Below are 22,897 nucleotides of genomic sequence, written 5' to 3' on the forward strand. Positions count from 1 at the left end.
CAGTGGGGGTTGCAGCTTTGACAATGCACTGAGAATTGTGCGGAAACTAGCATATCACTATCCCGATCTTCTATACTGCAACGGCGGCCCTCGTAACCGAGGGAAGTTCATTCCGATGCTCGCTAAACGAAGGCCCTCGAATCAATTTAGACTTGTGTAGGGTGGCCGTTGAAACCTGTTGATCCTCTGAGCAGTGTCGTGGCTCGGCAGGGTGGCAGGCAATCTAGCCGGAGCGCATAATGGCTGCGACGAGACGGTTCCCTCCGAAACGCGGCGGGCCGCGAAAGACGCCGCGCCGGCAGGCCACCCATTCTTCGCGCAGCAACCCATCGCTACAAGCGTGACTGAGTGGGTGCCAGCAGTGCAGCCGCGGCGCCGCGGAGGTAGGCCTCCCCTCCGTCGCGACAGCAAGAGTAGCTGCGGCGTTGCCCGGCTGAAGCACAGAGTGCGGGCGGGATTGTCGTGCCGAAAGGTAGCTCTAGAAACGCAAAAGTTTGGGGTACCATTTATTGGTGGCTCAGCAGATAGGACAGAATAATGGCTCTGATATTAATGAAAATGAGCTACAAAACTAGGAAAGCAAGTTTTAATTGTACCGTCACTAATACTTTCTAGTAAAATAGCACTATAAAAAGTGAATGGTATCGTTCGTTTTGGCGGAGGTCGTGGAGGTTGTTTTGTGGGATGCGTTCTTCAGGCCACCTTGGCGGGGGCGCGCGGGGACTGCGGCGGCCTGGCGGGCCTGGCCCCGGCCACGCGGATCGCGTTGCTGCCGATCACAATTTCTGACTTCTGTTCGCCGCGTTGCTCGGCTCCGGGGGCCGCGACCTGGCGGCGGCGGCGTCCCCAGGGGCTGTCGTCCGCCTCCACGCTCTTGCCGAACAGCTTGTCGTACCAGCGGCTGGCCTCGGTGGACGTCGTGTAGCCTGGCTCCACGGAGATGGGGATGTTGTAGACGCGCGGTGTCGTGGTGCGGTCGTGGCCGTAGTCCTTGACGTGGTCCCTGTCATGGTCCCTGACGTGGTCCTTGACGACGCCCGCGTACGTCGGCGGGGTGGGCCGCTGCACGGAGGGCCGCGTGGAGGGCCGCGTGGAGGGCTGCGGCGGCACGTAGGCCTGGCGGGGCGGCACCAGCTCCCAGTCCTTCTTGGGCATGCCGGGGGCGTCGACGCGCTGGTGCTGCTGCGTGCTGCTGGTGGTGGACGGGGGACGCAGCGGTGACCGCGGGGGAGGTGGGGTCGTCGTGGGGCGCACTGGCACGCCGGGTGCCGCAGCGGCCGCCCCCGAGGCCTGCTCGTGTGCGATGAAGTCCAGCGTCGCCCTGGACGACTGCTTCGTCTGCTGCGTCGCCGGGGCGCCCCACGCTCCGCTCAGCAGCAGCATCGCGGTGCCCAGCGTCACCTGCGGCCAAGAGTTTCGTAAAGTATCGGCAGGCGGTGGGAGAACGAAAGCAGTCCTTCAGTGGTCATTCCCCTGCCTTGAAGCAGGCCAGGGAACGGCCCAGCCAAGGGCCCAGCCAAGGGCCCAGCCCTGCCGTTGGCCGTCAGCACTCCTTGCGGTCAATCAGAACGTAGCTAACTACGTAGTTTTCTCCTCGGAAGCTCATCCGGGCGTCATTCCGAATGCATGTCCGACCGGTGTGGGCGGCAGGGCCAAAGGAAGGGCGGCCCTCGTGGCCCTCAATCAATGTTGTTCCCTGACGCCAGGGCCAGCCAGGGCCATGAGGCCGCCATATGTGGCGTGGCGGCCGCGGCAGAAACCCAGCGCTGCCGCGACGGGGCGAGGCGTGGCGGGGCAGGGCAGGGCCAGCCCGGGTTATCGGCGCGCGGCGTGGTGCACGCCTTGAACACAGTGGCGCCGACGCAGTGGCGTTATGAGGAATTTACGAGATACTTCCAACCGAAGACGAAATGCTTTGTGGAAACACAGGTGCAGGATAACGACCGTACACTGTAATTCAACGAATGTGACGGCACATCAGACGGCCGCATGATGGCCTTGTGACGTTCAAACGAATGTGACATCACATTCAAACGAATGTGACATCACATTCAAACGAATGTGACATCACATTCAAACGAACGTGACAAAATTCACATTCTAACGAATGTGATGTCACATTCGTTGAATAACAGTGTAAGAGTATGACACGAGGACAGTCAAGAGCAGTCTCATTAATTATGCTTTTCCATCTCTTCCATTCACCTGAAGCTGTTATTGGTTCTCGACATCTTTCGGCGGACGGTGAATCCACTGGGCACACGCCAACCGCGAGGCCAACGGACAGATCTTTTCTCGAGCGACTCCGTGACGTCATAGCGTGCCGCTGCGTCATCGCGGCATCGCGTCACCGGGCCCTGGTGGGGACCCCTGCAGGGGTGCCGGCCCCTTCGGTTCCGGGAATCCGTCCGCCGTGCCGCCCTATAGGGAGCAGTAGCGTGCGCAGAAAGGGGGGGGGGGGGTCATGACGCCCCCCTTTGCCCACTAGACAGCCGCCTGGAAGGTAGGCAAATTGCGTCACTTTTCCCCTGTAAGTAGGCAAAAGGGCTGACCCCTCCCTTTCAAAATTTCTACGCACGCCACTGATAGGGAGCAGTCCGTGCATGGCCAGGGAGGCCAGGAAATACTCACAAAAAGCTTCATGTTGACTGCGGTCCAGCCGGCGGCAGACTGAGGCGCTGCAGAACTTGTTTATTCCGCATCGGGTACAGTCGCGCGGGCTGCGCGGGCTGCCCCGTCTGGCCGAGCGGACGCTGCGGACGGCGCCTTCCCTTGACACTCGGGCGGCGGCGACGAGGCCGCGGACACAGCAGCAATCGAGGTCTCCGCGCCATCAATGAAAACCCAATAATAAACTGGAAAGGAAATTCCGATGTGGCGGCGTGAACTGTGTTCGAGAACCCGCAGCGCCAAAGGGAGCGACTATGGCTCCATTCTGGTCGGCGATTTTGGTGGACAGTGGACGCACCGTGGACACGTTTTGCATAAAGCGACACGGTACCCCGAGGGCGAGCTCGCTGTGGGCCGCTTGGGCGCGAGATCCTTGCTGGGACGGATACAGTCCTGCCATCCTCCGAGATGGCCTTGACTTTGTCGCGCGGGCGACCTGGCGCGGCGGGTTCTCCAAGAAAAAGGGGGAGGGGGAAGCTGGCGGAGCAGGAGGATGGGCTGCGCCGGGCTGCGCAGTGACTCCACACACACTTCGCCTCGCTATACATCTCAAACAGGACGCACGGCTTTCGCTATCCAGCGCGTGCCCGCCATGGGCCGCCATGGGCCGCCATGGGCCGCCAACGGTGACGCAAGTGGCGCCTTTCGCGGCGCGAACGTGAACTAGACGCATCAGCCCGCATCGGCCTATCAAGCGTTTGGGCACCGCCAAATTATCCAGCGTCTGTTCGCGGTCCTTCGCGGCGCTGTGGCGGGCTCGGACCCTCGCTGAGCGGCGCGGCGCGTCTTCAGCCGGGTCGCTGACCCGATGCGCGATGCGCGGGCACAAGCCGAGGGGGCAAAAACTCGTGCAATCATGTGTACACGGCCCCCGAAATCACACGCGAATCATTGAGAATCACGCGAAATCAAGCAATCCGAAATCAGCCAAAATCACTAAAATCGACCGAAATTAGGCAGAATCACACGAAACCAGGCAATCAGTCCGAAATCATTTCTTTCCGAACACAATCAAACGCAATCACGCTCAACATCACCCTGGTGCGTCGCGAAATAAGGCAAAATCAGCCATGAAATCAATTAAAACCATGCGCAATCATTTCGTTTTCCGAATCATGTGTACACGAAAATCCCGAGTTTTTGCCCCCTCGGCACAAGCAGCTCGCAAAATCCTGGCCACCCCGAGCTGTTCCAGGCAGCCGGTTGTTTGGTCCGAGCAAGTCTCTCCGGTTCCGGTCACCGCGCGCGCTCAAAGACAATTCTTATTATGCTGGCTGCGACGATGGCGGTGTACAGGAGGGGAAGGGTCACGGGGGGCCACATCGCCGCCAATCACACCGTATAATACGCGCTCTCGGCAACGCGCGCCTCCAGTGCGCCTCCGGGGGCCGAGTGGACATCATGGCGGCCGTCTACGCACCCGTCTTCGTAAGGCCCTCCAGGAACGCGCAGCCGCGCAGCGCCCGCACGGCTCGCGAAGCAAGCCTCGTCTGTCGCGGCAAAGTGGCCGGAAAACGGCGAGATTGCTGAAAGAGCCATGGCAGCACGTGAACCTCTGCAACGCCACTCCATGGAGTGGTTGCAGCCATTTGCTCACTTTTTCCGATTTACATTGTAGTTGATTTAAAATCAGTGTGGTATCTACGATTTAAAAAGGCAACCAACTCCGTAGGTCCAATGATACTTAGGGTGCAGTCGTTCGGCACAACAGAGCACTCCAAAAGAGCTCTAGCCCGCAAGAAGAACAACAAAAACGGAGGTTTGACATGACCGTTTCTATGAGAAATGCACGCTGCGGATGAGTTGCAGACCTCATCCGTTGCGTTTACCAGTCATAGAACCTCCGTGTTTGCTCTTCTACTCCTGCCGGGCTAGAGTTCCTCTGGGGTACCCACTGCCGCTGCTCAGGACGGCAGGGAAGTCGCGGAAATCCTGCCTGTACAGTGCAGGCGCAGATCACCTGCTCTTTGAAGGTGTGGGAGCGCAGCGTGGCGGCGCGGAAAGCAAAGTGGTTGAAATGTGACGGTCCGCTTCCCTCTCCCCCTTTGTGGGCGTCCCGCGCGTCCCGCTTCCAGGCGATGCTGGCCGTGCTGGCGATGGCTGCGGTGTGCTGCGGGGCTCACGCTGGCGCCCGCGACGCGAGGGTGCTCCAACGCGAGGCGGATGAGTTTGCCAAGGCGCCCGTCGGCATCGAGACCGAAACCGCCACCCTCGCCGCGGGGCTCCCCGACAACGACCACTTCCGCCGCCGCCTCTTCTTCATCGGCGACCTCGCCACAGACTTCGTCCGGGAACCGTCGCGGCTGCTGCTGCCCCCGCCTGGAAGCGTCGCCGACGCGGTCGAGGACCTCAGCCAAGGGACGGCCGCGTCGAACTACGCGGCCGAAGATGACGACCAGCTCAGCGGCGAGCTGCTGGTGCACGAGAAGGACTACGACGGCCAGGAGCGTCGCGGCGCTCGACCGGCGCAGCGCGGCCACACTGCTAGAGACCAGGAGATCCGCCAAGCGATGGAGGACAGCGAGGACTTTCAGGTGAGTGCACTGGTAAAACTGAAGCGTAGTATTACCCTCTGTTTTCAAGCGTAATCAGGTTATGCTTGAAATCAAGCGTAACAGGCTCATCGGCCAAGATTCCCCCTATCTAAACGCATGGGGGAATTTCCAGAGTATCATTTCAAGCGTAACGTCTTCAAGCGTAACTTTATGCTTGACTCAAGCATAGAGTTACTCTACAAATCAAAGAGTGTATGGTACGCTCTAACTGGAGCATGCCTGCAAGCACGCTCTAACTAGCGCATGCCTGCCAAGCATGCACTAACTAGTGCATACATGCCGTGTACACGATAACTGAACCGTACATTTACTGCATAAGGGATAGGGAGTTTTCTGCATCAGGAAGCGTGTACATGGCATGTATGCACTAGCTAGTGCATGCTTGGCAGGCATGCACTAGCTAGAGCGTGCTTGCAGGCATGCTCCAGTTAGAGCATACCATGTACACTCTTTGATTTGTAGAGTACGCTTTAGTTCTACCAGTGTGGTATGGAGAGCGCAATCTCGCCAATCTGATGTTGTCCATTTACCAAAATATTATTGAACGTCCTTAAATAACATTGCGAAAAAACTGGGCTTAACGTAACGAAGAAACGTGCACTCATTGAGCCGACTGGCTGGAGGAGGTGCAGCATGCAGAGTTTGAGTGCAGTCCAAAACCTTCGTTTTCAGCTTCGTTTGTGACGATCTGCTCTTTAATGACTCGGGCGTTCTCTCTGAACAGGGTCCCCTGCTCGGGCACACGGCCGGGAAGGACAGAGACGGACACCGAGAGGGTCGTCGGCAGACCTTTAGATGGAGTGTCGTGGATACCGCTACCTAGCCCCTGCAACACTCTTCTAGTGCTTCTACGGTTGATCAGCGACCAAGCCTCATTATTTACTGAAGTTTTGCGAAAGAACCAAAGTGCATCAACATGTATGTGTGCCCTATCAAGAAAAATAAATTCCGGAAACGAGAAAAGAAATGTGTTGCACTTATAGGGAAGCTGTTCAAGATCATTTTGGTTTCTATTCAATAAGTGTAAAATTTTGTGGTTTGTAAAATAGTTTTTGGAAAAAGACTCAAATCCGCAATATTGGAACCCTTTGAAAAATAAGGAGACACTCGGAAAACAAAGAAATACAGTAGATCTGATCTACTGAAGAAGAAGCCCAGCAGGGCGGAAAACATTGCAAACTGGTTTGATTTCTTCTAGCAACGCTTGAGTGAGCGACACCAGCTAATGTTTCCTCTGGTACTCTCCGAGTCGGGCCGAGTCGTTGTGGTCGCCCACGATGTGGTCCAACACAGAGCTGCCACAAGGCTCGGCCGGGCTCGGCTTGGAAAAGACTCTTCAGTCAACACGAGCCGGGGAATCTGCCTCGTTTCGTTTTCGAGACAGGTTCCTGGACACGCGGTGTTATCGGACGAATGGCAGTACAGAATTTTGGCGTGCGCCCATTGGCCAGGGCACGGCCAGGGCACGGCCAGAGCACGGCCCCACCACGGCCCCACCACGGCCACGGCTGCCCTGTCCCCACACGAAAAATATCCGTCACATTTCATCTAGCGTTACGTGATCTCGGTCACTTGACCAGATCCGATTGTGGTGGAACCGCGAGGGGGTAACGACTTCGGGAATCCGGCTGACAGCCAATTGGGGGATAATCTGGGGTAATCCGGGGTAATCCAGGAGTTTTGTTGTAATCCGGAGGTATTTTGGGGATAATCCGGGGTAATCCGTAATACGGCTAACACGAAATTTACCAGTCGTTACCCCCTCGTGGAACCGTCAAAAAATTAGTTTCTGTGCCTTTGCTATATTTGCAGGCCAATAACCCCCGTCACGCAACATTAGATCGTGGTGCATGGACAGCAAAAAAAAAGTTCTAGTTGTTATAACCTAGAATTCCGAGTGTCCTTATGCAGACATTTTAACATGCAGAAAAAGAATTCCGAGTGCATTTTGGCGATACTTGTCCTGTCCTGTCTCACTACACTCAGCCTGCAAATGAAAATCGAGAAGCCTGGAACCCCAAAGTCAACCTGTGGACCGCATGCGGTTTGGCGCGGAAGCGGGTCCCCCGCGCCACGCCGCGCCACGCGCGCGAAGATGAGCCCGACGCCCCACGACAGGGCGTCCTTGAGGGCAGTGTCCATACGGGAGCAGGGGGACCATTCCAGAACAGGTCGCGAATATAGTCCGGCCTGGAGATGACCCACGCCGATGTCAATTTTTTTACAAAATATCTTCCACTATCACCACTACCACCACCACCTTTGCTACTGCCCCCGCGCCGCCATTCCAGTGCCCACGAGGTCGTATAAAAGGTGCCGGTGCCTAGGGGATGGTCACAGTCGCAGTCCGGCAGTCCCAAGCACACCACCACAGCACAATGAAGGTCTTGGTGAGTAGCAATGGCAACGCCAGCCGGCGTCAACGACAGTGGCGCATGCAGGGGAATGCGATGTAGCAAACGTTGCATACCTTGTCTAGCGGCTTGGCTGAATTCAGTGAGCCATCCCCTCCCCTCTGTATCGGCACTCAGTCCAGGAGCCACCCAGCACTCCTTTCCTGAAAAAAGCGTTTTACTTTTCAACACTTTATCACGCGACTTACTTATTTCTTTCAGCATGATGAAAAATTGATTGACAATGTTGCAACGCTTTGGATCTCAGCCACTGAGTACCGATGGCCATTGTCAGGACCAGCCTTGGCCGAGCTCTTGAGCCGTGGCTCTCGACTTCAGTGACAGGGGGTGGGGGTAACCTTTAGCTTGTTGGAGCAGCTCACTTGAAACATAACGAGGGAAATAAAAGGATCGGATCGCGGACAATCGCGGATTCCCCGCGTGGAACTGCTGCTAGTAGATTTTTATTTTTTGGGGAAGGGTCTGATGTGTGACCGAGGAATAAGGTATGCTAAAAAGAAAAGTCGACGAGCACGTCCCCCGAACAGCTATCCCCTGACTCCGCCTTCGAGGCCGGGGCCCTACGCCTTGATGACACGCGCCCTAACCCTTTCCCTTTTGCAGTTGATCGCCGCCCTCGTGGCCGTGGCCGCCGCCCGCCCCCAGGAGTACCACGACGACGTCTTCCACTTCTCCACCAAGGTGAACCACGAGAACCTGGCCCGCTCCTCCCTGGTGAGCTCCGTCCCCGTGCAGTCCCTGGTCGTCAAGTCCGTGCCCCAGTACCAGCAGCAGTACCAGCAGCAGTCCGTGCTCGTCAAGAGCGCCCCCGTCTACAGCCAGGTCCAGCACCACGTCGTCGAGCAGCCCTCCGTGCTGTTCCGCTCCGTTGAGCAGGAAGTGCCCGCCATCAGCACCGTCCACACCCACGTGCACCAGCCCGCCGTCTACTCCCAGGTCTCCGCCGTCCAGCAGGTCGCCCCTGTTGTGTCCCGCGCCTCCTTCGTGCCCCAGGCCTCTTTCGTGCCCCAGTACCACGCTCACAGCGTCGTGGAGCCCAAGATCAAGATCCTGAAGCAGGTCCAGGAGTTCGACCCCGTCGGCATCTACCGCGTCAAGTGAGTATTGCGTCTGCTGCGAAGTACTTTTCTGCAAGTATGATTACGAGACTAAGGCATTGCCTTTCCTTTTCCAGCTACGAGACCGAAAACGGCATCAACTCTGCCGAGCAGGGCACCGTTAAGGACACCCACGCCAAGGAGGGCCCCGTCGCCGCCAAGGAGGGCTCCTACTCCTACACCGGCCCTGACGGCGTCGTCTACACTGTCAACTGGGTTGCCGACGAGTTCGGTTACCGTGCCTCCGGCGCCCACCTGCCCGTCGCCCCCGCCGTCCCCGCCGAGATCCAGCGCTCCCTGGAGCTCATTGCCTCCCAGCCCCAGAAGTACGACGCCGAGGGCAACCTCGTCTACAAGCAGTTCTAATGTGTCCCGTACCGCGTTTCTCCTGACGTCGTTCCTCGCTGCATTTACAGGATTGATACGCTCGATCTAGTTAGAAATATAAAATAAGTAGGAAAAAATGTTACCGATTTCACGAGCTCGCAGACATGTGGAAAGGGGCTGTCACCTCCCTCAGATGACTTGATTCAGAGTGGAGTAGGAATCTTCGCTACCCCTTTTCTCTTGGATTTGACGTGTGAAAGTGACTGAAGCTTTAATTAAAGAACGCTAATATCAAGTTACCCTTTTGTGTTACCTTTCCTGCACAAACTCAAACATTTTCAGAGTGAAATTGGCAGAAGGATACGAAGAGCAAATATAATACGAACTAAATTCGTTTATACTAGAAACCCTTTTTTACTCGTTCTTTACACCCTCATTTCAAAATTTAGGTTAATGTGAAGAGAACGAGTATTGTGCTCAAAATCGGTTTTTGTTAGCTACATGATTCAACTCGCTATGCACACAAGGAAAACCATATGTAATGTACTCATTTGAAAGATCAAAGCCTCCTCTTTAAGGCGTAAATGAAGTATTTTTCATTTCACTATGAAAGTTTTTGAGCAAATGAAGATTGAAAATGTTTATTAAAACTGGCTGGTGTCTAGTAATGAGAGGTTATAACACTTCGTTTTTTCGTGATTCATATCGAATTGGCATGTGCCATAGCAAAAATCCACCTCCCTGTGCTTTGTTTAACATTTTTCATTTGAGGATTATCTCTCTTAGCAAACAAACATTTAAAATATCTGCAGTTTTTCAACCTTCCTTTGGACGGCCTGCCGCTAACATCGGCGACCCGTGGCGCCACCACGCGGATTTCAAACGAACTACTGTAATGGCGGTAGAGTTTGAACGTACTTTCATTTCGAGCTTAACAATTATTTAACCACCTGGCCACTTTTGAAAACCACTAGACATCCTTCATTCACAAAAAAAATGTGTAAAGAACGAGTTATTTATTTAATATCAATTCATTGATATTTCGCACCATCCTTTAAACTTTTTTTCTTTACTTCTTGTTGCTTTTCTTTGTTGGGCACAAGAATAGCTTTACATTACAAAGAAAAAATACGATTTCAAGAAATCCTAGGAGTCACGAAGTCAATTTGATTATTGTGTAAGAGTGTGGAGAAAGAAAAGAAGTGGTGTTGTGAAGTTGTGGCTCAGGGGACTACCAATGGCAGTGGTACCAATGTAGTCGATGTGCCATCCGTCGAAATTTAAACTTGACAATAAATAGAAATCAAAATGCTGGTAAATTCAAAAAATTCCAATGGTTATGTATTCCGCAGTGTTCTGACAATGGAACATCTTTGAAGTCCATCATGATTAAAATGTTCTTAGCAGAAAGAAGTCAGTAAATTAATTTTCTCGGGTTGGCAACTATTTTCTCGGCGTCTGCGCCCTTGCGAAAATCGCGAAGCTGAAAGCGCCAGCAGTCGCGCATTAAAACTGCCCCTCCATTGTTGTGGACGTTGAATTGTTTGGCTTGTTTCAAAAGGCTATGGTTCTCTAGTCATGTTTTCTTCAATTCTGTGTAATAGTTCTCCCTTACAACGTATCAACACCACGACGGTTGGTTTGACAAACTTCATAAACTCGGGAGGGATGGTTTCGAAACGCGGGTGAGTCTTGTTCGAGGAACATGAGCACTGCAAGTCGCGAGGTGGAGCGAAGTGGTCCTAGTGCTAACTGAATCACAACAACAACACTGCGCATGTCCAAAAACACTCCAATCAAGAAGTATTATTGGATAGTTCTACCCGAAAAACTGCGTTCGAACCGGCACCAATTCTATTGTTGCATCTTGTCTACCTGCAGTCAAAGAAATTTTTCATTTCGAACGTTGCTTTTTCAGCTTTTGGAGTGAGCTGTACAGACCCAAAAAGAAGCTCCGCTATTGGTCCGCCCCGGCTCGGCTCCCCCCACTCCCTTTTTTTTCCTTTGACGAGTCGAGTTTTGCCATGGAAACGGCGATTTTGACAGCAAATTTCTCAAAATTGGCCACCAAATTTTTGACCAGATTTCAACATCAGAATCAGCGTTCAAAGTTCTACTAGTCTGCAAAATCTCATTAAAATCGTATAGAAAACTTCCGAAATGCATAAAGGGCCACACAAATCAAATCTCGAGCCGGCTGAGTCCTGGGTATACTATAAGGCTACTTCGTGCCTAAAAATGGCTGCATAATACGTTTGCACAAAATTGTTTTTTTGGCAAGGCTGTTAGACTGCAATGACGTGCAGAGGTTATAGAGTTGGTAACGCACCCTTTAGTGAAAAACGCACCGTATACACAAGTCAAGCAGCCTCGGGCTTGAGTGTGTTGTTACGGCTGCCCTCTGCTCAGCACAAAACCTAATTCAAGAGTGCTCTTGTACCAGAAGAAAAGTGATCCCTACGCGGGGCTCGTTCACAGAATGGATCCCGCTACTTAAAATGAAAGTATTGAAAAAAACTAGGTGTACCATACAATAGTAAAATTTTATTTCATTGTGCACAAGTCTTTCTATAGGCAGGTGATCCTACCAACGACTTTAAGAATTTAAGTAGCTGTTTAATTATGATGCTCATGATGATGCTCGTGATGGTGACCATTTGGAGCTGGTGCCTGAGAGAGGCCCTGAGGAGCTGGCGCGTGGTGGAGGCCCTGTGGGAGGCCCTGAGGAGCTGGTCCGTGGTGGAGGCCCTGAGGAGCTGGTCCGTGGTGGAGGCCCTGAGGAGCTGGTCCGTTATGGAGGCCCTTAGGAGCTGGTCCGTGGTGGAGGCCCTGTAGGAGACCATGAGAGGATGGTCCGTGGTGAAGGCCCTTAGGAGCTGGTCCGTTATGGAGGCCCTGTGGGAGGCCCTGAGGAGCTGGTCGGTGGTGGAGGCCCTGGGGGAGGCCATGAGGAGCTGGTCCGTAATGGAGGCCCTTAGGAGCTGGTCCGTGGTGGAGGCCCTGTGGGAGACCATGAGCACTTGAACTTGATAGGCTGGACCAGGTATGATCGTTAGCCGATTCAGGCCCGTCCTGGCCGCGCCAATCTTGCTGAGCGCAAACCAGTACGTCCTTACTAAGAGCGACCCCATCCCCGGCGGACCGGGACTGAACGCCCACAGCGTCCGGCCCCCGGCGGCTACTCGACCCTTAGTGTTGTATCCCACAGACAGAACGGCCCGCCGGTGAGTAGCTGTATGACGTTAGCCATCGGCAGACCTATCCGCCATGGGTGTCAGACACCAGGACGTGTGAGTCTCCGGGGACACAACCGGTTCAGGGGGACGGTCTTCTTCGCCCCCGTGAAGGGGCAGCTCCGGGTCAGCTTGGCGATGGGTGGTGCACGCGCTCCGCGAGCTCGTCGTCAGCGTTGATGTGGGGGTAGTGCACCCCGGCGGCAGGGGGATCTCCTGGGTTGATTGTTGGCGCGGGTTGACGGGGTAGTGCTCGGGCCCTGACTGGCCTGCCGGACTGTCTGCTGGGCGCCCGGCCCATGCTGGCAGCCAGTCGTGCTGAGCGGCCAGGGTGAGAGGAGCCCCCTGAACCCTGGAGGCTGGAGGCGTGTGGTCGAGGCAGTAATCGCAATCGCTGTCGGACGCCCGTCGGGTAGGCAACCCCTCGGTGTTCTCCGTCGTTGGTGCTGCCTACGTGCCAGGCGCTGTGGGGGCTGTCACTACAGGTGCTCAGCTGGCCGTCCCTGCGTCGCTGGAGCGGCCGCGACAGCCGTCCAAGCAGCAAGGGGGGAGGACCTACACCAAAGCCAAACCCAACACCGAATCCAAACCCCGAAACCCGAACAGGCACTCATCCTTTAGGCGCAGGCATCCTTCTTGCTGACTCCAGGCTGGGTTGTCGGGATGTGCAGATGTCGATCCTGGGTCAGAATCTGGCAACACGGCCTGGTGCCCGCGGGTCGCCTCTGACCGACATCTGGTCATCTGGTGGAGCCGTCGGTGCGAGACGAGCGGAGCGGCGAGGGCCTGAGCCGAGCCGAACCATGCCGCGGACCGGCACCGAGCCGAGCCGGGGTAAACCCCGGCCTGCCGACTGCAGCGACGAACGGCACGGCACGGCCCGGCCCCGCCCGGCCCCGAAAAGCCGCCCCGCCAGCCCGTCTCCCTCGCACCTTACGGAATTTCCACGGGTGCGAGAGAGACCGGCCGGCGAGACGACGCTCCGGAGCCCGGCGGCACCCGCCGCATCGCACGCGCGCCGCCGCTGGGCCTCCGGACATCTAGCTCCCGTTGAACGCCTCCCTGAACGGCTTGTTGAACGCGGGAGAACGACACAGCGGGGGCGCGGCGCCGGTGCCGCAGGTGGGCGGAAGCTGGGCACACGACCACCGCGCCGGCGGATCCACCACCGGCCAGTTGCACCACGGGCACGGCACACTGATCTTCACGACACAAAGCACTGGTAGCACTAGACACTGCACTAGACACTGCACTGGCGACGGTTGTGTACCGGCCGCTGGAATCTTGAAGTTTTCGGCTCTGGGGCTGGCTGCTCGGATGGCGTGGGCGCTGGTGTGGCCAGGTAGCTACGGGTGGCGCGCTGCTCGGTGCCGCGCCGGGGTAAACACTGACGCCAAAGCTGACGCCAAAACTAATTTGCACAGAACTCGGACACTGTTGCACCGATCGCCGCGAAACTTTGTAGCTCGACGCGCTAGATGCTCACGGACCGACCGATACCACACTCGACCCGGAAAACCGACTTTAAACCACCAAAATCGAAGGGCCAACACGGAGCGACGTGAAGGCCCGCTGCTTCCCGCCGCCATGCCCCCCACTCTCCGGAGACCATGAGAGGATGGTCCGTGGTGAAGGCCCTTAGCTGGTCCGTTATGGAGGCCCTGTGGGAGGCCCTGAGGAGCTGGTCCGTGGTGGAGGCCCTGGAGGAGGCCATGAGGAGCTGGTCCGTTATGGAGGCCCTCGGGAGCTGGTCCATGGTGGAGGCCCTGAGGGAGGCCTTGAGGAGCTGGTCCATGAGGAAGAGAACGGGGAGCCCTAGCGGCTAAGTGAGCAGCGCCGTTTGGGTGCGCCAGAGGACCCGCCTTGTGCTGGTGTTCAGGTGGAGCTGGTCCCTGGTTGAGGCCTTTAGGAGCTGGTCCGTGGTGGAGGCCCTTAGGAGCTGGCCCGTGAGGATGGCCCTGAGGTTCTTGTCCATGAGGATGGCCCTGAGGATGCTCCTGAGGTCCTTCTCCATGAGGATGGCTCTGAGGTCCCTTTCCGTGAGGATGGCCGTGAGGTGCCTTTACGTGATCGAGGCCCTGAGGAGCTGGTCCATGAGGAAGAGAACGGGCACCCCTACCGGCTGGGTGAGCAGCGCCGTCTGGGTGCGCCAGAGGACCCGCCTTGTGCTGGTGTTCTCGGGGAGCTGGTCCCTGGTTGAGGCCTTTAGGAGCTGGTCCGTGGTGGAGGCCTTTAGGAGCTGGTCCGTGAGGATGGCCCTGAGGTTCTTGTCCATGAGAATGGCCCTGAGGATGCTCCTGAGGTCCTTCTCCCTGAGGTCCCTTTCCGTGAGGATGGCCGTGATGGTGTGCCTCAATTGCTATGGCCTGGAATAGTCCGTTAAGTCTGTTAGTGGTACCTTAGGTGGTCTCATTGCAAAAATTAAGAGAATGTCGAACGGATAGTTCTTGAGTTATCATCTTTAATCTATCCTCCGAAGCGCTCAGCATTGAAATGTGCTAAAATGGAATGCTTCAGGGAGCATATATCACATGTGAATGACAAGCAGTAAAACTGTATTATGCGCGTTTCGCCCCAATATGCATATCTTTGTTCTACCCTACCCATCTCAAAGTTGAGTGCTGCTGGAGTTGTCAAGAACCTTCAAACAGGTACCAGCCAAGGTTGCGATGGCAACGGATTTGTTTGGTGCTGGGTCGTACTAGAGTCACACCGTCGAAAATTACCGCTGGCGTGGGCTCATCTTCTTACTCTAATTCTTATAATAACTCTACCATCCTCTGTCGTTTGTTTCATCAGCTCCCGTAGAAAAACCCAAAGGTCCAAAAGTGGTATTGGCTTACTCACCAAGAGGGCCACAGAGAGGGCGAGAAGCAGGACTCGTGCCATGCTGATCCTTGATGCTCCAAAGGACTGAAGTGCTGTCTGCCTCAGTCGCACTCCCTTTTAAAGGGCGTCGATAGTGACGCACTTTCTGCCGTGTCGGGATACACCTGTGTCGTGGTCACGATTTTATGGCTTTGGCGCCTCTTTGCTGTGCTGGGCAGCATCGTGGCCATACTTTATGGCCTAAGTTGTAATGAAGTAACCGTGACACGGTAGGATTTGAATAGGATGCCCTGTTATAAAAAAGAGACGTCCATTTTTTAAGACGAAACAAGGGAATGAAAGCAAGGGATATTTGCAACTTTGGGATTGTTCTTCGCAAAGTTGGGATAGTGAAGTTCTGACCCTTTACTACCACATGAAGGCGTTTGCGTAGAGCCGATTGAACTAAGCGCCCTTTTTAACCGGGATGTAGTTAACTGTTTAATCTAAAATCCATGTGTCCTACAAAAAGCCAACAATCACCAAAGCCCCCAAACAATAAAGTGCAATACTCCTATTTCCTGTTGAAGGAAGTACGATACGCTCAAATGCACACTGAAAATCCAAGTGTGGGACAGGCATGCACTAGATAACGTGGGACAAAATGTCCCACGCTTGTAAGCGTGGGACAAAGTGTCCCACGCTTGCAAGTGTGGGACACGGATTTGTCCCACGCTTACAAACGTGGGACACAGTTTGTCCCACGCTTGTAAGTGTGGGACACGGATTTGTCCCACGCTTGTAAGTGTGGGACACGGTTTGTCCCACGCTTGTAAGCGTGTAACACGGTTTGTCCCACGTTACCTAGTGCTTGCCTGTCCCACACTTGGATTTTCAGTGCAGAAGGGAGGTGTTTTTTAAAGGGCCCTCGATACACTTTCGGAGTGATGGAGTGGGGCATGGGAAAGATGTTAGGGTCAGTTGGGGTAATAATGGGACAGTTTGAATAATAAGGTTTCCACAACTCTACAATGGCGAGTTGGAGTGTTTCTAATGCTTTTAAAGGATAGGGTACTCTGTTCCACACCATTTGGCGTTAAAATAAGATCAAAAAGTCATTTAATTTTGCAGTTGTGTAGTATAAACTGTGAAAATTCGGACTTGTAAGTTTGGGGTAAGAATGGGACACGCTGGGGTAAAAATGAGATAGGGGCTTAGCAGTGCTAAAACAGGCCTCAAAGTTTTCCAAATAGACACCACTTTATAAAATTCGATCCGTCTCAACGCGAGGAACAATAAATGTCATCACATGCCACATGTTCGGATGAAAAATGAAAAAGCATTGCGCTTCAAAAGAACTTGGGTGCAATTTGACCTTTTGCGACTATTTGTTAATTTCAAAGCCCATTAACTTTTTAAATATCCGTCCAAACCCATAGCATGTGTTGAAATTTTTTGTTTGTATTGTCGAGGCCTATCTATTTCCGTTCAGAGATGTCAATTCGAACAACTTTAAAAATTTTCTCCCAAAAGGCCACTATTTACCATTAACCAAGTGTCCCATTTTTACCCCAGGAGTGTCCCATTCTTCCCCAAAGTGGTGTCCCATTCTTACCCCACCGGAAAATTCTACAATTGCAAGTTAACGAATCCATTGATGTCAAAATGAGTTGGTGGATCGAAATCCTCGTTCTTTTAGCTTTCCAAAACACTTTACTTTTCTGTTTATGTGGGCTTCTGTAGTGTTCTTATTAGATGACCTCTGCGGCAAATTTTTCCAATCTTTAGAAAACCCATAATTGCCATGTTTCGCTTGATTTCTTAATTCCCATTTCTATGAGCAGTCATTGTCGCGCCGGATGAAAAATGGAATACTAGACACCTCAATGAGCATTTTAAGCACAAACATGTCATTATAGGACGTTTTAAAATGCCAAAACTCGTCAAGTTTAGAAAGTGTCCCATTTTTCCCCAAGTTTTCAGTGTCCCATTATTACCCCAACTGACCCTATCTTGTAAAAGCAAATTCTTGCCCTGACCTCCAGTCAAAATGTTATGGGGTAGGGAGAAAAGATGAAGTTGGTAAAATGTGTCTAACTTTTCCTTTATTGCAATCCTTCTCGAAACACAGCCATAGTAAATTCACAATGTGCGGTTTGAATCAAATTAATCTTTGAATCCAGTCAGTCATATATTCAACACTCTCGCAGTGCAGCGGACGGATGCTACGTGACATCACGCCGACCGAAGACATATCAGCAAGTGCACGAATAATCGTGCACAGTACGTCCTGACTTTGTAGAATGTGCGTCATGAAAAAATCTGTCAGCAGTCTTGTCTCAAGCGTAGGTAGTCTAGTAGTCCTTCTGCTCGGCGTACTTAGCGCTCTCCTCGATGGCGTGCTGTGCCTCCTCGGACAGCTTGGGCAGGTGGTCGCCGTAGGCGCGGAAACCCTGCTCGTCAGCGGTGTACTGGACAGTGTACGTGACACCGTCGGGGCCGGGGTAGGAGTAGGAGCCGGAAACGGAGGAGGATCCCTCGGCGCTCTTGCTGGCGAGGACCTTGCCCTGCTCGTCGTGGTTGATGCCGTTGGATGTGGCGTATCTGCAAGGGAGACAGCACAACGATGCTTTAAGACGGGTCTCCATTACGAGTGAGAGCAGATTCGCAGCCGCGCAGAACATCCTCCAAAAGAATTCTATTTAAAAAAAACCTCAAAGGAAGTACTCACCCGTACTGGTAGATTCCAGTGCCAGCGTCGTCATTGTAGAACTTGAGGATGGAGGAGGCACCATCGGCAGACTGGTAGCTACCGGGGAACATGGCACTACCGCCATACTTGGCAGAGGCCTGGGAGTACAGAAGGGGGTCCTTCTGGAAGGCAGCTCCGTAGGCAGCAACGGCAGGCTTGGCGGCGACGAGGGACTCCTGCTTGAAGGCGGACACGGCAGGGAAGGCGCTGTAGGAGGAAACGGCGGGCGCGACGAACTCCTTCTTGTAGGTGGCCAGGGCAGGCTTGGCGGCGATGAAAGACTCCTGCTTGTAGGCGGACGCAGCAGGGAAGGCGCTGTAGGTGGAGACAGCGGGCTTAGCGGAGATGAAAGACTCCTGCTTGTAGGAAGTCAAGGCAGGTTTGGCAGAGATGAAAGACTCCTGCTTGTAGGCGGACGCAGCGGGGAAGGCGCTGTAGGTGGAGACAGCGGGCTTAGCGGAGATGAAAGACTCCTGCTTGTAGGCGGACGCAGCGGGGAAGGCGCTGTAGGAGGACACGGCGGGGGCGACGAACTCCTTCTTGTAGGTGGCCACAGCGGGCTGGGCGGCGACGAAAGACTCCTGCTTGTAGGCGGACGCAGCGGGGAAGGCGCTGTAGGTGGAGACAGCGGGCTTAGCGGAGATGAAAGACTCCTGCTTGTAGGAAGACAGGGCAGGCTTGGCGGCGATGAGGGACTCCTGCTTGTAGGCGGACGCAGCAGGGAAGGCGCTGTAGGTGGATACAGCGGGCTTGGCGGCGATGAAAGACTCCTGCTTGTAGGAGGACAGGGCAGGCTTGGCGGAGATGAAAGACTCCTGCTTGTAGGCGGACGCAGCAGGGAAGGCGCTGTAGGAAGACACGGCGGGGGCGACGAACTCCTTCTTGTAGGTGGTCAGGGCAGGCTTGGCGGAGATGAAAGACTCCTGCTTGTAGGCGGACGCAGCGGGGAAGGCGCTGTAGGAAGACACGGCGGGGGCGACGAACTCCTTCTTATAGGTGGTCAGGGCAGGCTTGGCGGAGATGAAAGACTCCTGCTTGTAGGCGGACGCAGCGGGGAAGGCGCTGTAGGAAGACACGGCGGGGGCGACGAACTCCTTCTTGTAGGTGGTCAGGGCAGGCTTGGCGGCGACGAAAGACTCCTGCTTGTAGGCGGACGCAGCGGGGAAGGCGCTGTAGGTGGAGACAGCGGGCTTAGCGGCGATGAAAGACTCCTGCTTGTAGGAACTCAGGGCAGGCTTGGCGGCGATGAGGGACTCCTGCTTGTAGGCGGACGCAGCGGGGAAGGCGCTGTAGGTGGAGACAGCGGGCTTAGCGGCGATGAAGGACTCCTGCTTGTAGGCGGACGCAGCAGGGAAGGCGCTGTAGGAGGACACGGCGGGGGCGACGAACTCCTTCTTGTAGGTGGCCACAGCGGGCTGGGCGGCGACGAAAGACTCCTGCTTGTAGGCGGACGCAGCGGGGAAGGCGCTGTAGGTGGAGACAGCGGGCTTAGCGGCGATGAAGGACTCCTGCTTGTAGGCGGACGCAGCGGGGAAGGCGCTGTAGGTGGACACGGCGGGGGCCACGAACTCCTTCTTGTAGGTGGAGACAGCGGGCTGGGCAGAGATGAAGGACTCCTGCTTGTAGGCGGACGCAGCGGGGAAGGCGCTGTAGGTGGACACGGCGGGGGCCACGAACTCCTTCTTGTAGGTGGACACAGCGGGCTGGGACACGAGGGTCTTGTAGCCGGACAGGCTGACTAGAGCAGGCTGCTTCTGGATGTAAGCGCTCTGCTCGTAGCCACCAGAGTAAGCGGTCACGGCGGGCAGCTGCACCTGCTGGGCGCCCTCGAGCTTCTCGATCTTCTCATACTTCTGGATCTCGCCGTTCAGGAGGACAGGGTTCTCGATCTTCTCAACGGTCTTGAGAAGGGTGGGCTGTCCGGACACGTATGCGGTCTGCTGGAAGGCAGTCACGGGCACCTGGAAAAGAAACAGAGTTATGCCCCAAAAAATTCAGAAAAACGTACTTTTTTCCTCTCTTTTATTCAATGTTTTCTTGGTGCGCTTACCTGCTGCTCCACGGACTTGACGAGCACGGAGGCGGGCTGCTGGAATTGCACCTGGTATGCGGGCTGGGCAGAGGTCTGAACCACCTTTTCGTAGGAGAGGGAGCCAGAGGTGTACCCAGCGGGCTGGAGCTGCGCGACGGCGGCCGCGGCGAGGCAGGCAACGAGGACCTGGAACCAGGGCAGGGTGAGTGAGCACCAGGCGGGCACGGCGAAGTACGGCGAAGAGGGCGGATTCGCCACCGAGGCCGATCTTGCCGACAACGTACCAGGACTTTCATGATTGCAGGCTGGCTGTTCCTTGAGTCGATCAGGGTCAGACTGACTTCTGGACCACCATGCCCGAGTATATATATACCCGGTGCCAACAGCAGGGCGGTTCGGCTTGGAGGGGGAAAGGGTTTGCGTGCCGCGCGAGTCCTGTGTGTGCGAGAAAGAAGGAAGGGGACTTTGCGAGAATAGTCTGAGCAGATTCATCCCATGATCACCGCTTCCTCTCTTCTTTTTTCTGCTCTCTCGTCTTGATCGGCGCGGTCTTTGGCTCGGTCCCCACAGACCGCGCGGGGCTTAACGGACTCAACCCAAGCCTCCTGAGTCCTTCCAATCGACCTGGGTAGGAGATGCCGAAGTGCGCAGTGGAGGGTGCAGTGCAGGCAGCGCGCTGCAATCGCAATGGTAATGCGGGTAGGCCACCCATTCGCTAGCGCGCTGCGCTGATGTGCTGGTGGCCTATGCTGCAGTTCACAGGCGCTAAGGATGAGCGTCGCCGAGAACTATGACTGTACTTTTATCAATAGATGTGGTTTGTCTCTCTTTGTTTTCCCGGGGATTGTTGGCCCGACTTGACGAGACTGCTAGTGGGCTGCCCCGCCGCGCCGGGCCGCCCTCGGGGGCTGGGCCCGGGTCCGGTCCGTTTTGTGTCTCCAGCTCCGAACGAATGTCAAGCGGCCAATAAAGGTTGGCGACAAGGCGCCTCGCAAGGCGCGACCGCAAGCCAATGTCATGTCGGTGAGGAAAGGGGCGGTGTCGTTGAGGCGGGCGTCGAAGGGGCGCCTGGGATGCAAACTCCTTGTTTCAGTGCACACGTAATGACATGAAGCAAAACGTGCCCTATGAATTATCATCAACCGAGATTTTCTCTGACAGCCCGTTCTCCCGATAAAAAATTTCGTTCAAAATAAAGTGTGTTTTTTTTTCCTCGCCATGATCTCTTTTTCGAATAGAGTTTTTACGTGAAGCAAACAACGCGTTTTCTGGCTCCGGCGATCCATCGAGCAGTGATTCAGGCAGGCCGCGAAACTGATCGCAGGCCAGCCGGCAGTTTGACCCTGACCGTGGCGCGGCCCAGCACTGCAGCCAGTAGTGCCGCCAGTGCTGGCGGGCCTGGTGAGCCGGGACCCAGGGGACCGAGTCGGGACGGGTTGGGGTGGCAAGGGGACAGCAGCAGCCGTCTGATTCCGAACACTGCTTCGTCGCTCTGTCTCTCTCGCACCCCTACGGAGCGCCCCATGAGTGCGAGAGAGGCAGAGCGACGAAGGCAGTGCTCGGAATGAGACGGCAGGGTCGGCGGGCCCGGCGGGCCGGTTCCCAGAGGTCGTGACCGGTGATGCTGGTGCTATGAGGCGGTCCGCGGGTCCGCGGTGTTTTGAGTGTTACGCGCTGATGGGGACAGTTTCACGCACATGGCATTTGCCTCGCACCTCGCAGTGGGTATGTTCATGTAAGAGTAGGCTTTAGTTAATGCTGGTTGACTCTAAATGTGTGTATAGATATTAGTCAATTGACACGTCGCAGGAATTGTTTTGATCGCGTATTCGCGTATAAAAGAATTTTGTTGCGAAATGTGGAATTTGTGAATCAGGTTTAGGGGTGGATGGTCGCCACTGGCAAAACAAAGCCATGAAAATAAGGGTGAGCGAGTAGTCTCTTACGATGGGATGCAGCCCTTCGGAAACCTCAACGCTGTAGGCACCGCTGGGTGGAGTGCGAGCTCACTGGACTGTTTTGAGGCTCCACGGATCAACTCGATGCCAGCTTTGAACTGGCCCCACCGGCCTGGGAAGCATTGCCAAGCACCGCCAAGCCGCCCCGGCCTTGGCCTTTGAGGCCGCATCGCTGCTAGTCGCTGCTAGTCGCTGCCCGCGGCCAGATGGGCGGCGCAGCGTCCCTGGTGACGCTGGCAGTGCTGCAGTCGCCAAGGACCATAGCCCTAGCCAGATGGTGATCTGCAGACAACGAGACTCGGCATGTGGATCGCTGTCAGAAACGTCAATTGACCGAATTCGTAATTAGTTACCACGCCAGTGCGTTGGTTCTGCAGGGGGCGTGGTCTCTGACCACTGGCCACAGTGGCGTATTGGCTCGGCGGTCGCCTCGTAGGTGTGGCAGTGGCTGGCGGATCCGGAGTGGAAAGAGGGGGGCGTGTTTGGAGCTAGGGACGAGAAGCTCGCCTTATAGTTCGTGCCTCAGGTGGGGTGCCGGCCGGGCCGGCGGGCGCTCGCGTCACTAAGGCAGAAACTATCTCGATGGGGATTCGCAGTTTGGTGTTTTTCTTTTTGTTCTATTCGAGCGGGAGTCCAGTCATGGCACTAGAGGGCGTTGACATGTCTCTGCTGGACCATGTACGGTACTCGGATGGAAAGTTGAAGATGGGACAGTCATTGCACTGAAACTGGGTAAAATGAGCTCCGATTTCAATAACGATTTCTTTTAATACACAATTCTAATCTGAAATGACTTTTCTCATTGAATATTTTCAGATATGAACACCAAACAAATACTCTGAAAACAAATAAATATTAATGTCAAGAAGACATTCTGAAGAAACAGAAACATTGAGGTTCATAACTAGAGCACACAACTGTGCCCTTACTAGACAACATTTACACTTACACTTAAAACATTGACTAGCTGTTTCATTCTGCATCAAACAATGTGGAATACAAACTTCTGTCAACTGCTTCAGAACTGTGTCCCCACACTCATCTTTATGAA

General features: G+C 54.9%; 5 protein-coding genes across 8 annotated transcripts; 2 read left to right on the forward strand and 3 right to left on the reverse strand.

The window, feature by feature from the left end:
- Positions 1-493: 493 nt before the first annotated feature.
- On the reverse strand, positions 494-2,733 carry LOC117650672. Of its 2 annotated transcripts, XM_034394246.1 has the most exons (3): positions 2,632-2,673; positions 2,206-2,277; positions 494-1,401 (listed from the first exon to the last, which is right to left on the reverse strand). In XM_034394246.1, exon 3 carries the CDS (start codon positions 1,381-1,383, stop codon positions 694-696), a length of 690 nt encoding a protein of 229 aa, XP_034250137.1. In that variant the 5' UTR covers positions 1,384-1,401; positions 2,206-2,277; positions 2,632-2,673; the 3' UTR covers positions 494-693. The 2 variants fall into 2 exon arrangements, with proteins under 2 accessions (XP_034250137.1, XP_034250136.1); XM_034394245.1 differs by lacking the exon at positions 2,206-2,277 and having other exon boundaries at positions 2,632-2,733.
- Positions 2,734-4,025: 1,292 nt separating this feature from the next.
- On the forward strand, positions 4,026-6,192 carry LOC117650675. Its single transcript, XM_034394250.1, has 3 exons — positions 4,026-4,098; positions 4,746-5,204; positions 5,950-6,192. Exons 1-3 carry the CDS (start codon positions 4,072-4,074, stop codon positions 6,046-6,048), a joined length of 585 nt encoding a protein of 194 aa, XP_034250141.1. The 5' UTR covers positions 4,026-4,071; the 3' UTR covers positions 6,049-6,192.
- Positions 6,193-7,488: 1,296 nt separating this feature from the next.
- On the forward strand, positions 7,489-9,362 carry LOC117650674. The gene is made up of 3 exons (XM_034394249.1): positions 7,489-7,615; positions 8,243-8,736; positions 8,814-9,362. The coding sequence occupies exons 1-3, from the start codon at positions 7,556-7,558 to the stop codon at positions 9,100-9,102; spliced, it is 843 nt and encodes a 280-aa protein (XP_034250140.1). The 5' UTR covers positions 7,489-7,555; the 3' UTR covers positions 9,103-9,362.
- Positions 9,363-11,587: 2,225 nt separating this feature from the next.
- Positions 11,588-15,300, reverse strand: LOC117650701 (basic salivary proline-rich protein 1-like). The gene is made up of 3 exons (XM_034394280.1): positions 15,144-15,300; positions 13,906-14,662; positions 11,588-12,074 (listed from the first exon to the last, which is right to left on the reverse strand). The coding sequence occupies exons 1-3, from the start codon at positions 15,183-15,185 to the stop codon at positions 11,680-11,682; spliced, it is 1,194 nt and encodes a 397-aa protein (XP_034250171.1). The 5' UTR covers positions 15,186-15,300; the 3' UTR covers positions 11,588-11,679.
- Positions 15,301-17,190: 1,890 nt separating this feature from the next.
- On the reverse strand, positions 17,191-20,277 carry LOC117650845 (paternally-expressed gene 3 protein-like). 3 transcript variants are annotated; one of them, XM_034394452.1, is made up of 5 exons: positions 20,173-20,277; positions 19,907-20,074; positions 18,888-19,817; positions 17,836-18,509; positions 17,191-17,708 (listed from the first exon to the last, which is right to left on the reverse strand). In XM_034394452.1, the coding sequence occupies exons 1-5, from the start codon at positions 20,182-20,184 to the stop codon at positions 17,459-17,461; spliced, it is 2,034 nt and encodes a 677-aa protein (XP_034250343.1). In that variant the 5' UTR covers positions 20,185-20,277; the 3' UTR covers positions 17,191-17,458. The 3 variants fall into 3 exon arrangements, with proteins under 3 accessions (XP_034250343.1, XP_034250341.1, XP_034250340.1); XM_034394450.1 differs by having other exon boundaries at positions 17,836-18,329; positions 18,510-19,817; XM_034394449.1 differs by having other exon boundaries at positions 17,836-19,817.
- Between the last annotated feature and the right edge of the window lie 2,620 nt (positions 20,278-22,897).

The sequence above is a fragment of the Thrips palmi genome, unplaced genomic scaffold, assembly GCF_012932325.1.
Source record: "Thrips palmi isolate BJ-2018 unplaced genomic scaffold, TpBJ-2018v1 HiC_scaffold_5, whole genome shotgun sequence".
Taxonomy (NCBI): domain Eukaryota; kingdom Metazoa; phylum Arthropoda; class Insecta; order Thysanoptera; family Thripidae; genus Thrips; species Thrips palmi.

Bases quoted from the DNA above. Each gene is read 5' to 3' on its own strand.
- LOC117650845 (XM_034394449.1), bottom strand. The intron at 19,818-19,906 runs GTAAGCGCACCA...TTTCTTTTCCAG, and splicing joins TCAAGTCCGTGGAGCAGCAG to GTGCCCGTGACTGCCTTCCA. The intron at 17,709-17,835 runs GTGAGTACTTCC...TCTCCCTTGCAG, and splicing joins ACTGGAATCTACCAGTACGG to ATACGCCACATCCAACGGCA.
- LOC117650701 (XM_034394280.1), bottom strand. From the start codon at position 15,185: ATGGCACGAGTCCTGCTTCTCGCCCTCTCTGTGGCCCTCTTG. The intron at 14,663-15,143 runs GTGAGTAAGCCA...GGACTATTCCAG, and splicing joins CCCTCTCTGTGGCCCTCTTG to GCCATAGCAATTGAGGCACA. The intron at 12,075-13,905 runs GTCTCCGGAGAG...CAAGTGCTCATG, and splicing joins CCACGGACCATCCTCTCATG to GTCTCCCACAGGGCCTCCAC.
- LOC117650675 (XM_034394250.1), top strand. From the start codon at position 4,072: ATGGCGGCCGTCTACGCACCCGTCTTC. The intron at 4,099-4,745 runs GTAAGGCCCTCC...TCCCGCTTCCAG, and splicing joins CCGTCTACGCACCCGTCTTC to GCGATGCTGGCCGTGCTGGC. The intron at 5,205-5,949 runs GTGAGTGCACTG...CTCTCTGAACAG, and splicing joins AGGACAGCGAGGACTTTCAG to GGTCCCCTGCTCGGGCACAC.
- LOC117650674 (XM_034394249.1), top strand. From the start codon at position 7,556: ATGGTCACAGTCGCAGTCCGGCAGTCCCAAGCACACCACCACAGCACA. The intron at 7,616-8,242 runs GTGAGTAGCAAT...TCCCTTTTGCAG, and splicing joins ACAGCACAATGAAGGTCTTG to TTGATCGCCGCCCTCGTGGC. The intron at 8,737-8,813 runs GTGAGTATTGCG...TTCCTTTTCCAG, and splicing joins GTCGGCATCTACCGCGTCAA to CTACGAGACCGAAAACGGCA.